Here is a 12,724-nt window from a genome sequence, read left to right on the forward strand (position 1 = left end):
TTCCATGTGGTTCATTGTACTTACAAAAGTTCTAGTAACTTATAGTCAAATTTTTTATTAAATAAATTTTGCGTCTTTGCAAAAAATTTGAAAAATTTTTCCGCACTTTTGCATACTTCAACGATCAAATTGGACGCTTTTATTAACCGCCCATATGTCTTTCGTTGTTGCAATTTACTTATACAGGCCTCACTTTGAAGTAGCATTAAGCACTTAGCACAGTTTATGCAAGTTTTTAGTTTGCGCACAATAAATCCGGAAATGTACCCAACAATGTCTTCAACATACATTGTTAAATCCCATGTATTACAGTTAAAATATTTATATTTATCTATGTCATTTTTAATTTCAGCTTCAAGTAAAACAAAATTATTATTTTTTTCCATATCTTCCCCTTCTTCTGTTTTTGTGATACCGCTACAATTTAGTATGGCAACATTTTCAAAATCAGTAATATTTGCTGATTTTGAACCGGAAATTTGGGTTTGTACTAACAGACGCTTATGCGCTGGAAGACGTACCCAGGAAATAAGCATGGGAAGCAAGCTATTGCAGGACCAAATAAAAATAAGGCTCAAGAACTGCTAAAGTACAGCAGGAAAGAACTGAAAGACCTAACAGCGCTTCTCACAGAGCATGGACCTGTGAGGCAACACCTGTCCACCATGAAACTATTCGATGATAACCTGGACTGCAGACTATGCGGGGAGGAAATCGAAACGTTTGAACACATCATATGTGAATGTGAAGCACTTGGTCAAAGGCGACAAACAATCTTCGGGAAAACTAAGTTAGTACTGAAAGAGATACAAAGAGCACCAAGCAAGGACCTTCTTCACCTCGTACGGGAAACAGGGATAATGGACTGGTGTAACTAAAGTACCACAAACATGGGGACAGTACAATAAGCCATTAGGCTTACGTGCTATCTGGAGCTGACAGCCGACAGACCCATGGAGAAAGAAAAAAAAAAAAAAAAAAACAGACGCTTATAAGCAGCTTGAAATTGTCTTGCTGTCGGATTATTGTTGAACCCACCTTTGCTTCTAATTGCCCAAAAAATAATTCTAAATGATCTTGTGAAAGTCTATAAGTGGCTATATATTTCATGTTATGATTTTTTTTAATATTGTCGTTATACAAAGACTCCAGTGACTTCATCCCAACTAAAAACCCTACAAAACCAGTTTTCCGTTTTGATTGGATAACGGGTCGTCCTTGTAATTTTAGTCCCAAAATATATTCTTTCATCTCACCAAAAAAATTAAAAAAATCTGGTGCTGTTTTAGGGGATAAATTTTGCTTAAATTTATATTTAGCCCACTTACCCCTAGAATTAAATATATCAAACAGATTGTTAAATTTCAATATAAATTCAGAGGTTGCCCTTGATTCTAAAAAACTTGGATGTCTCTTAAAAATGTCATTGCATCTGCTACACTTCTACTGATAGTTTGAACAGCTAGTCTGACTTTCATGACCTCTCTGGACCACTGTAAATGCCTATTTCTCAGTTTGGTAGCAGCATGAAGTCCTTCAACATTTTGAAGTTCTGCCAAGTTTGAAATAAAATCCCATTTTATAGGGTCATTTGATGAATTTTCTAGTACTTTCATGGCACCGAAGCAATTTCTAACTAGTTTAATCATGTGGCAAATGTCATAGAAAATATAAACATTTTCTTTCGTCACAGGATGTTCGAAATAAGTTTTCAAATTCTTGGGTTCACTTAGTTGAGCCCCAAGTTGCTGAACTGCACTTATGTTTGCAACTGCACCATCAAATGTCAACGATTTTACAGTGACATTTGATTGATGCAAAAATTGCAAGCACTTTTTTATTAATTCTGCTTTGTCGTTTGCTGTAAGTCCGTTTGTTAGAAAATATCCTACAGGGACCTTCCAACACTGGTTTAAGCATACCAACATAAACACAATTGCTTCCTTTGCCTGGGGTAACTCTTCAGAGTCAATATGACCACCAACATCAATGAATCCCGTAAAGCGCGAACCATCCCATTCAATTCTCTTCCTAATTGCCATTTCGTCCATGACCAAATTACATAATAAAGTTTCTCCAGTTTTCGACGACTTGCTCTGCAAAGCAACTAATGCCTCATGAGTGAACCCAGGACTACCATCAACTGATGTATACCACTTGGAAATGGTTCTTAAATGAGGAAGGGAGTTATTAAATGTGCGCCTCACTAGCTCATAAGCTCTAGGCGAAAAAAATGCCAAGCTTAAAGCAAAAGCTCTAAGCTCAGGTTCATATTTTTGAGTGGATGGTCCTTTTAACATTCTCTCAAAAACATGTGCAGCAGGTCCATCAAGTGAAGCCTAAAAAACAATAATATGTTATAAACTAACTAGTGTTGGTTAATTATAGGGAAATACCTTAATAATTGAAGCAGCATTTTCTGACATAGATAAATTTTTTCAAAAATAATCCAAAAGACCTTTCAAACTTTTGACCCGTTTTTTAAAATACCTTACATGGTTTTGTAAAGATTTTATTTTCTGGTTTTTCTGCTTAATCTTAGTTTGAAATTGTTGGAGGTTTCCTCTTCTCTTCCTGGGAGTGGCAAAGTCATCACTAGACAAATCTCCAGGGTGTTTTCCTATAAAAAAAAAATTATAATATATAAAATAATAATTTCACCTGATCATTTATAATGTAAATCACTTCTTTACTCTCAAATTTACGAACAATTTTGAAATTCCTTTCAATATACTTCAAAATATAACTTACTGTAATTTAACAAACCTAACAATAATAACATTCTTACCTTTTTCCAGAAGCTCTAGGAGATGTTCTTTTCTTCCCCAATTGTAATATATGCTTTGTCGAAGTAGTAGTAGTAGTTGAAGATGAAGACTGGAGAGTGGAAGGGCCTGGTTCTTGTAGTTTGGCAAATAATGCATCTCTAAAATACACAGAGAAAAACTGTACAATTTCTGTAAAAAGTAGAAAAAAGCAACCAGCATGTACCTTTGATCTTTAAGATTCTCTGATAGGCTATTAACATTTTTTGTAAGTGGCATTGCAAGGGGCTCTTCATGCTCCATATCCAATGGAAGACTAAATTAAATAAATTAATAAATTAGTCCTGAAACTGAACACCCTGTATAATATAACTTAACAACCCACCTTTCAATTTCACTTAGAGTGTCAGACTTATCCACACTGATATCATGACTGTCAGATGAACTAAAATAAGTAAAATGGAAAATTAAATACGCAAAAATAATGAAATATTACAGTTTAAATACCTTGAGAGAAATGTAATATTGACATCAACTGGTACAGCATCTTGTACCAAATATTTTTTTCCATCACTCTTGTAGCAAAAACTAGACTGCTTAAAATGATTCGAACATATCAGCAGATTCTTTGGCATTGGTGCATTAACATCAATTGCCAAAGTTGAAAACCATATGTTCCTCCTTTCAACATTAACTGGGAACCTAAAAAAGACAATTTACTTTTCTATACTTATTACATACATTAGTTGAAAATCAATATGCTGTTTTCAGAATTTTCTGCTATAATTTGCTGCCAACTTAATAATCGAGTTATGCACCAATTAAAATTGTTTTAGTTTTTGAAGTAGTTTTCACAAATATAAATTAATAAAGCAGATCTAGATCAGAAGGTTTAATTAATTTAATTTACTTGAGCCCTGCCCTACCCTACGCCCATGCTTGTGTATACATTTACATAATGGAGGGAATATAAACTTACCTGTGGAAACTTAAATCTGGGTTCAAAAATCGAGTTTTTTTACACACAAAGCACTGATGCGACATGATTATAGCACAGATTACACTTTTTTACTGAAAAATCTCACAAACTATTTAGAAACACGTGGACACACCATCAAAATACAAATCACAACAAAACACTTTCAACATGGCCGCAATTTACTAGAAATACTACCACCAGCTAGGAGCTTCCCCATTGGTCAGCTTTGTATAGTCGTGTTCTGCGACGTTGCCACGTTTCTTACAACGTTTTCGCAGTTTATACGTTTTTCTTACACGTTTTCGCCAAATCATATTTACAATGTAAATTTTAAAATACTCGTATATATTAATATGCAGAACAAATGTGTTGACAAAATACACACGAAAGTTTTTTACAGTAAGACTTTCGCCATAGACTAATTTCGTCTTTCTTTTCGTCTCTTATAACTGTGTATTACTTGTCAGCGTAGTTGCACAAGCGTGGAACATTGCCTACATAATTGGCTCCAATTTTGGTGGGGTAAAAGATGTGCTAAATGCCGTTTATAATGTGACATTTCATCTTGGCACAAACTTTGATAGAATAGGGGCAGGTCTATATACGTTAGTATATATTAATGTCTTTGATAAAATACGCCGATTTTAGCAGTGTGGTATTAGTGTGTGAACCAATCGACGGTAGCGCGACCAGCTGACCCAAGAAGTCGAAATGTCGACTCTCCTCGAGAAAAGATCAAGTTAAGTAGTCCGTTCTCCAAAGTTGTTCGAACGCGAAAGTGACCAAGCCAGCCGCCAGAAAAAGTCCTTAGCTTATGAATCTATGTAAGTACAATTGTTAAATTGTCAACTTTTAGTGTGTTTATGACCGTATTGTGCAGACCTATTTATGTATACTATATTTAATAGATTTAAGTGTTTAATAGAAAACTCAGTGTTTGATTCCATCCTTAAAACTGAGATCCCGGCGCGACGTTTAACGTCGTGAGTCAGTTTAATTGATGAATCCAGAAGGGCTCATAAATTAAACGTGACAATATTCATGTGTCAGGTCTGCCATTCTAAGAGATGATATCGGCTCTATCAGTTTCAAGGCATCGTAAGCCTGATTTCCCACCAGTCTTAAACATTTGTCTCCCAATAGGTATATTTGATTCAGAATCTCCCATTCTGATGCTTCGAACATGGTGTCTACCCTGTTGATCATTGAAATCAGTGTCTGGAATCAAGCCACATAGGTGTCTTTGCACATCAGGAGAGTATTTCGGTCCATTATGACCTTTTCATCTAAGAAAAATACAAAACCATGATTGATCAAGATTTTCCCAAAATTCTTACTCCTATAAATGATCTGTATATGTATATATCTCTTATTTATTTCCTAATAATGAAAAGGGCTATCGACCATTTGGTTTTTCTGACAGTGATATAATACAATTATATTGGTATCAGATATTTGTATAATATGGGTAAAAGAAAATACTTAGTTTCACGTTCTATCTATTATTTACAGTACCTATACAAAAATTAACTTAAAAATTAGTCCTTTTTTTGGTAAAATGTTCCACCAGTGTATAAGGGGGAAAGGCGTAGCGAGATAGTGTAGTTGTCAAGAGTCCTATTATGCATGATTTATCAATTCTTTTACTTTAATGTATGTAGGCACCCAAACATTTTTTCTTAATTGTATTAAACAAACAGAAATAGAGGCTGTATTGCAGTATGTGACAGACACCCTGTATATTGTGGTTATTAGTTATTAGTGTTACATAGCGCAGAAATCACAGTCTAGTTTGTTTTATTATCAGGAAGCCGGATCAACATTGGCGCGAGACGAAATGTTGACGGATCTGATTGGAATAAGTAATAAAGCAAAAATAAATGAAGTGTTTATTTTGAAAGACAGTACGAGAATGGAGTTTATTAAAGAAATAGGTAATGGAATAAAAAATACAGTAAATTGGAGGGGCCCCCGTATACTAGTAATAAAAGGAGTTAAGAAAGTAATAGATATGGACGAAAAAAGAATTATTTTAAATGATTTCCATTTACTTCCCACTAGTGGTCACGCAGGTATAAACAGGATGATAAACAACATTAAGAGATATTATTTCTGGTCGGGTTTAGACATAGACGTTAATAACTTTGTTAAAAAGTGCGACAAATGTCAAAAACAGAAATATTCTAATCACTATATCAGAGAACCTATGGTAGTTACTTCTACTGCCAATTTTTCATTTCAGAAGGTGTATTTGGACATTGTAGGACCATTACCAACCGATTCAGACGGGTTCAATTACATCCTCACACTCCAATGTGAACTTACTAAATTTGTTGAGGCATATCCTTTAAAAAACAAGGATTCTGTGTCTGTGGCAAGATCTTTTGTGGAAAACTTTATCTTACGATACGGGATTCCACAGGAGATTGCTACTGATAGGGGATCGGAATTTATATCTTCCACCGTAAAGGAAATATGCACACTTTTAAATATAAAACAGATTAATTCTACAGCTTACCATCACGAAAGTATCGGGGCATTAGAAAATTCGCACAAAGTATTAGGTGCGTACTTAAGAATTCAAACCGAAAATTTAAATGACACATGGAGTACATGGGTTCCCTATTGGTGTTTTTCATATAACACAACGGTCCACACTGAAACAAAATACACACCTTTCGAACTAATTTTTGGCAGAGAGTGTAAAATTCCCAATAATTTGACTAATATTGTAGAGCCTATTTATAATTTTGAAAGTTACCCTCTTGAGCTAAAATATCGATTACAAAGAGCTCACGAGGACGCCAAAAACAACTTAATACATTCGAAATTAAAGCGAAAAGAGATATATGATAAACGAGTCAACCCTATCGAGTATAAGCCAGGGGATATGATTTTACTTAAAAACGAGGACGGTAATAAATTAATGACGCCTTGCTTTCTGGGTCCGTACATCGTTGTTAAGGAAGACACTCCAAATGTAGTGGTCTTGAAAGATAATAAGGAACATGTAGTTCACAAAAATAGAACTAAGTTATATATTCAATAGGACGTTATAATATTATGAGTAAGTTAGATAAGGGGCCTCTTTTCTCTCTAACTATCTTTTTCTATATATAAAGTTTTTTTTTATATATACTTATTTTAGTTTATACTTTCAAAGTTTAATAAAAATTGTAGTTAAATTGGATTATTAGGTGTATATTTAAGTATTTTTAAAACATTATATCACATGAAAGGGATCTTTGAAAGAATTTACATTTTAAGGAAATGCAAATTCTTTCAATTAACCGGGGGAGATGCAGTATGTGGCAGACACCCTGTATATTGTGGTTATTAGTTATTAGTGTTACATAGCGATAATTGTAAACTCGCTGAGGCAGCAGTAAGCGCGGGCCAGGTGAATGTATGGTAAAACATGACTAGGACAGAATAAACTAGGTTATCGAAGTAAAGAGTTGTCTTACTATTCGGGAATCCTGACTAGAGGAGGCGGACTAAATATAAAAGGATTACAGTATGCCATTGTCTAAACTGCTTGAAAAGGTACTTAGTAACAGAATCAGCAAATTTATTGAAACTCACAAGCTTTTCTCTGAATGTCAGTTTGGATTTCGAAATGAATAATCTACGACTCTGGCTATCAATAAACTTGTGGAATTAGTTAATACCAGTTTCGACGCTGGGGACTGCTTTGTGATCTAACGAAAGCCTTTGACTACGTATTATCTAATATTCTTGCTTTACAGTTAAAACATTACAAATTCTCTTCAGGGAGCGTCAATTTGATACGTTCTTATTTGACTGACCGGTCACAGCTCGTGAGCTTTGATTAGCAACAATTGATTAGGTTAAAGCGCACTCCGTGTCACATGATCATTCTGTTGCAAAATGGAATTATATTATGTTGACTAGGGTAATTTGACCTAAAGAAGCATTGCTGAGATATTGTGTTGAAGGCACTCGTTGTAAAAACATAATTTCTGAAACAGCACTGTAATCAGAAAACAAGTTGAATTAAAATTGTTAAAAATAGATTATGACACCCATCAGACAAATAAAAGTGACGGTGGAAACCAAAAACCAATACGTCGGATCTAAAAAATATAATTTTGCTATGTTGTAGAGGAAGAAGCAACATTTCATTGAACTTCGAATTGCTCAACTATGTCTAAATTTCGGTCTTCTCAAATAACCGAAATAACCATGGTGAGGCCCGAAGAACGAAAGATGACACAATAACTTATATAATTTTATTATCCTAACAATTTCAGCTACGTGACTAAAAAGAATGAAAAAAAAGAAAAAGAATATCCTGTCATAAAACGAGCTAAATCGTAAACTACACTTTCTTTAAATAAAGGTAACAGCTAAACTCAGGTATCAGTTTTGTTAGCTAGCTTTATGCGTTCAGTTTGCGTGTTGTTTCAAAAGTTTGATAATCGCTTTTTGTTTTAGTTATTGTTTTTGTAGTGTTCATTGTGGTGTTCATTTGCGATAAGATACATATATTTAATTTTCTCTTTTTGCATTAATTCTTTACTCTTCAACTGCAGAAATTGTGGTTTTTACTGGCAAGCTTATGCGAAGCTAGTGTATTTGTATCATGTTCTCTCTTATGTCACAGATAACAAATAAATCTTTAAAAATATATGGTTTTATAGTTAGGAACAGTAAATTATTTGTGAATACCAATTGTATCCGTATGTTATATGTTTCATATGTAAGACCAATATTGGAATATTGTTCAATTGTATGGAGTCCATATTATAACAATCATAAATACACCATAGAAAGAGTGTAAAATAGATTCTTAAGATATATATATATTATAAGGAAACTGGTAGGTTTGAAATCCATATACCCAAAATTGATGTCATGAAAGCACATAATCTCAAACCTCTAGAAAATCGTAGAAAAATCGCATCTATTGTCTTCTTGTATAAACTAATACACAATCTTATAAGTGATCCTGTACTATTGGCTAAATTAAATTTTTGTGTTTCAACTTACAGAACTAGAAAACCATCAACATTCTATGTCGATAATACTAGAACTAATTACTATTGCAATTCTCCTATCAATGTAATGTGTAGTCTATATAACCAAATTCAGGATAATATTGATATATTTAGTTTAGGCTTTAACTCATTTAAAAGAGAAACAAATGAATTAATTTAAATTAAATTAGTTATAGGCAGTAGTTAGAACAAGCCGTTTAGCACGCACTCAACCATTGTGTGATGAGTTTAGGGAGTACCAGGACGAAATAGAATTTTTAATTGACACCAAAAATGATGAATTGGCATTATCAGCTGATAATATTAGTCAAGACAAACAAGAAAGATATCAATAATAATATATAATAAAATATATATATATATTTAATATATATAATTTGAAGATTTATTTGATGAAATAAGTGCGCGTGCTTTACTGATATTGTCAAATCATCATAAAATAGAGCCAATTGATAACATCTCCCTACCGGAATCACATAGTTCCCAGCGACATGTTACGGGGTTTTCAATAAAATTACCAGACATTAATAATAATTCATAAGTTGGAATTTCGAGACGCATTTTATTCAATAATTGATCAAAACTCATCAATGGATGAATTGCACAAGTTTTATTATTTAAAAGCACATCTTGAAAGTGATGCATTTAAAATGTTAGAGTCGATTAAAAGTACAAATAACGATAATTATAGTATTGCCTTAAACATGTTAAAACGCATATACGAAAATAATAGACTAATTATTTTTAATTTTGTCAATGGTATTTGAAGCGCCTTCAGTAGTCAAAGAATCACACACTGAATTGCGTAGCTTATTTGATTTCTTTCATAAAAATGTTTAAGGTTTAAAAGCATTAAATCAACCCACAGATCAGTGGTCAGTGTTACTTGTTTATTTAATGGTTACAAAACTTGACCACCCAACTCGTAAGGATTGGGAATCTAAAAAATTTAATACTGATCTACCCTTATTTGAGGACTTGCTCAATTTTGTTAAAGAGAATGTGAGTTATTAGAGAATCTTGAAACTGTGAGTACAAAAAGCAATCAAAATGAAAATAAAACTTACAATAATAGAAATTTTAATCAAAACTTCAACAAATCGTACTCATTACTAACAAACAACTAACAAAACTAAAATAATTTTTTTTTTACTGTAAATCAAGTCATTCAATATTTAAATGCAATTCATTTTTAAAATTTGATCCTAATAAAAGAAAGCACGAAGCGGTAAGGCTGAAACTGTATCTAAACTGTTTGAATCCAAAACATGCATTTGAAAATTGTAGAATATGTGCTGCAGCAAGGGAAATAAACGCAGGCCGAGCGGCTCGAGCAGACGAGAGAAGGGCGCACATAAACATTGCGAATAATCACGACCCGGATGAAGATAGAAACAGTATTCAACGCAACGATGACCTTGGCCGCATTCGTTTTTGCGCTCCATGGAGCGAGCAGAGCTTTTTTGGCGTAACGATGACGTAATTTGGGAAAACCATAATTTGACCAATTGTCAAATTACGTCATTGTGACGTCAAAAACGCTCTGCTCGCTCCATGGAGCGCGAAAACGAATGCGGCCCTTGTCTCGCCTCAAACTACGTTAATATGTCGGGCTAATAAATATGCGCTGTTGTCTACTGCTTCTGTTTTCATCCTAATTAAAGGATTACAGTTTAAGGCGACTGTTTTACTAGATCAAGGCTCACAGTCAAATTTCATTACTGGGAGCTTTTATAATAAAATTGGTTTTCATAAAAAAAAACTTAATTATTCTGTTTCGGGTGTTGGAAGTAATAACTTTTTGCAAGGTAGATATAAAACTAACCAGAACTTTCCAACCAGAAGCAAATTGTTTAGTTTACCGAAAATTACTGAAGCGATGCCGATAAGATCATTTGATTCAAGTTGCATTTCGATACCGGAGCATGTATATCTAGCCGATCCTAACTTTAACATCAGTAAAGATATTGACATGTTATGTGGTGTAAGTATTTTTTATGACATTTTTCTAACCAATCAAATTAAATTGGGCAAATTGGGCAATTTAGCAAATTAGGCTGGCTAATAGGAGGTGACATTAATATTTCCATTTGTAAAAGTGAAGTGCTTATCACGTGACAATGAAGTAAATGAAAATCTTACCAAAGTTTGGTGATAATTTTGCAGAATCCCATTTTTAAAATAATTACTACAGAAATTCTCAAGGACGGTTGGTAGTTAGAATTCCTTTTAAACATAATGCTCAACTATGTAATTCAAAAGATATGGCCTTAAAAAGATATTATTCTTTAGAAAATCGTCTTTCAAAATGTTCTAAGTTAAGAAATGAGTACAATAGCTTTATGGAGGAGTATGAAAGATTAGGTCATATGACTTTTTTGAGTGCAAATTTAGATGAATTAGGTGATGGTAGCTGTGGTAATGCTTATTCTGTGAGCCACCACGCAGTAATTGGTGAAGATAGTTTAACAACCCGTTTAAGAGTAGTTTTTAACGGATTTGGTATCACTGATAATAATTTGTCATTAAATGGCATCCAAGTGGTAGGACCCACCATTCACAAATATGTCTTAAACGCAGACATATCAAAAATGTACAGACAAGTTTTGATTAATAAGTCTGATAGAAAATATCAAAGAATATTTTGGCGTAGCGACCCCACAGATGTTCTTAAGTGTTACGAACTGAATGTGATCACCTATGGATTGGCATCCTCTCCATTCTTAGCCAAAAAGAGTGGTAGCTTTATGCAAAAGATTTATTTTCAATTTACAACATCCAAATGAAAAATTAGTAGCTGCAATCACAACAAATAAACTTGATCAGAGCTTATTAACTTTGGTAAAAAATTTCCAACAGCAATCATTTCAAAAAGAATTATCTGACTTAATGAAAAGTAAACAACAACCAAGCCGCTAAAACCTAATAATAAAAGTCAACGGTCAAAAACAAAAACGCGGAAAATCAGATGTCATTGCCTTATCAAACGCCAAACGTAAACGTCAAGTTAGTAACTAGGTAATTAATGTGTAATCTATCAAAAGAGAGGGGAACTCAACACTATCCGTTTGCTCATACTGGTTATGATTACGCTGGATATTTTTTGCTTAAGGATCGTAAGAGCAGGGTACTTAAGCTTGTCAAAGCATATGTGTGTGTTTTCATTTGCTTGGCTATCAAGGCGATACATCTATAACTTATTACTAGTTTGGATAGTGAGTCATTCATTGCTGCGCTTAAGTGATTTATCTCTCGTCGTGGAAAACCCCAGAGCATGTATTTGGATAACGGAACTACATTTTTGGTGTCAATAATGAATTTAGCACTTTTTGAAAATCAAATTCTCCTAAATTTCAAAATTATTTGGCTAATGAGGTTGTCAGTTGGCATTTTATTCCTCCTCGTGCCCCTAATTTTGGTGGTCTGTGGGAGGCGGGGGTTAAAAGCTTCAAATTTAATTTCAAGCATGTTATTAGAACTATACATTTAGACTATGAAAATTTTATGACAATAGTGACACAAATTGAGGCCATTTTAAATTCGAGACCGATCAGTCCGCTATCATCTGATCCCGAAGATATGCAGCCATTAATTCCTGGGAATTTTTTGGTTGGACGACCACTAACGTCGATACCTGAACCTGATTACTGTGGCATAAGGGACAATCGGATGAGCCAGTATATCGGATATGCAAAATTTTAAGATTATTAGTTGTGGGTTTGACTTTTCCACCAGTTAAATTAATAGAGTTCACTTGAAGAAGGAACATACATAAACAAAAACAAAACTACACTACTATGAACCCAAGTTGAGATATTTTTAGAAAGCTTATTAAACTCTATACTTATAAAACTCTACCAAAATTAGTGCAATTAAACGAGTTGTTGAGGCTTAAACTAAAGGATACACCGACAAAAGTGGTCAATGTTGACGGCCTTTGCGGGCCAAACGATACTACT

The 12,724-nt window shown here is 33.7% G+C and overlaps 1 protein-coding gene and 1 long non-coding RNA gene across 2 annotated transcripts in view; one reads left to right on the plus strand and one right to left on the minus strand.

The window, feature by feature from the left end:
* Window positions 1–2,579: 2,579 nt before the first annotated feature.
* Window positions 2,580–3,871, minus strand: LOC145737346 (uncharacterized). Its single transcript, XM_081991989.1, has 5 exons — window positions 3,745–3,871; window positions 3,273–3,467; window positions 3,151–3,210; window positions 2,992–3,081; window positions 2,580–2,926 (listed from the first exon to the last, which is right to left on the minus strand). The coding sequence occupies exons 1-5, from the start codon at window positions 3,807–3,809 to the stop codon at window positions 2,785–2,787; spliced, it is 552 nt and encodes a 183-aa protein (XP_081848115.1). The 5' UTR covers window positions 3,810–3,871; the 3' UTR covers window positions 2,580–2,784.
* The window catches only part of LOC145737349 (uncharacterized), a 164,907-nt gene continuing 155,478 nt past the window's right edge, over window positions 3,296–12,724 (plus strand). The window contains exon 1 of the long non-coding RNA XR_014180353.1: window positions 3,296–4,483. This is a non-coding gene — a long non-coding RNA (uncharacterized LOC145737349). The remainder of the gene's footprint in view (window positions 4,484–12,724) is intronic.

Source organism: Ips typographus, linkage group LG13 (assembly GCF_016097725.1).
Source record: "Ips typographus isolate SLU linkage group LG13, UJ_Ityp_2.0, whole genome shotgun sequence".
Classification (NCBI taxonomy): Eukaryota; Metazoa; Arthropoda; class Insecta; order Coleoptera; family Curculionidae; genus Ips; species Ips typographus.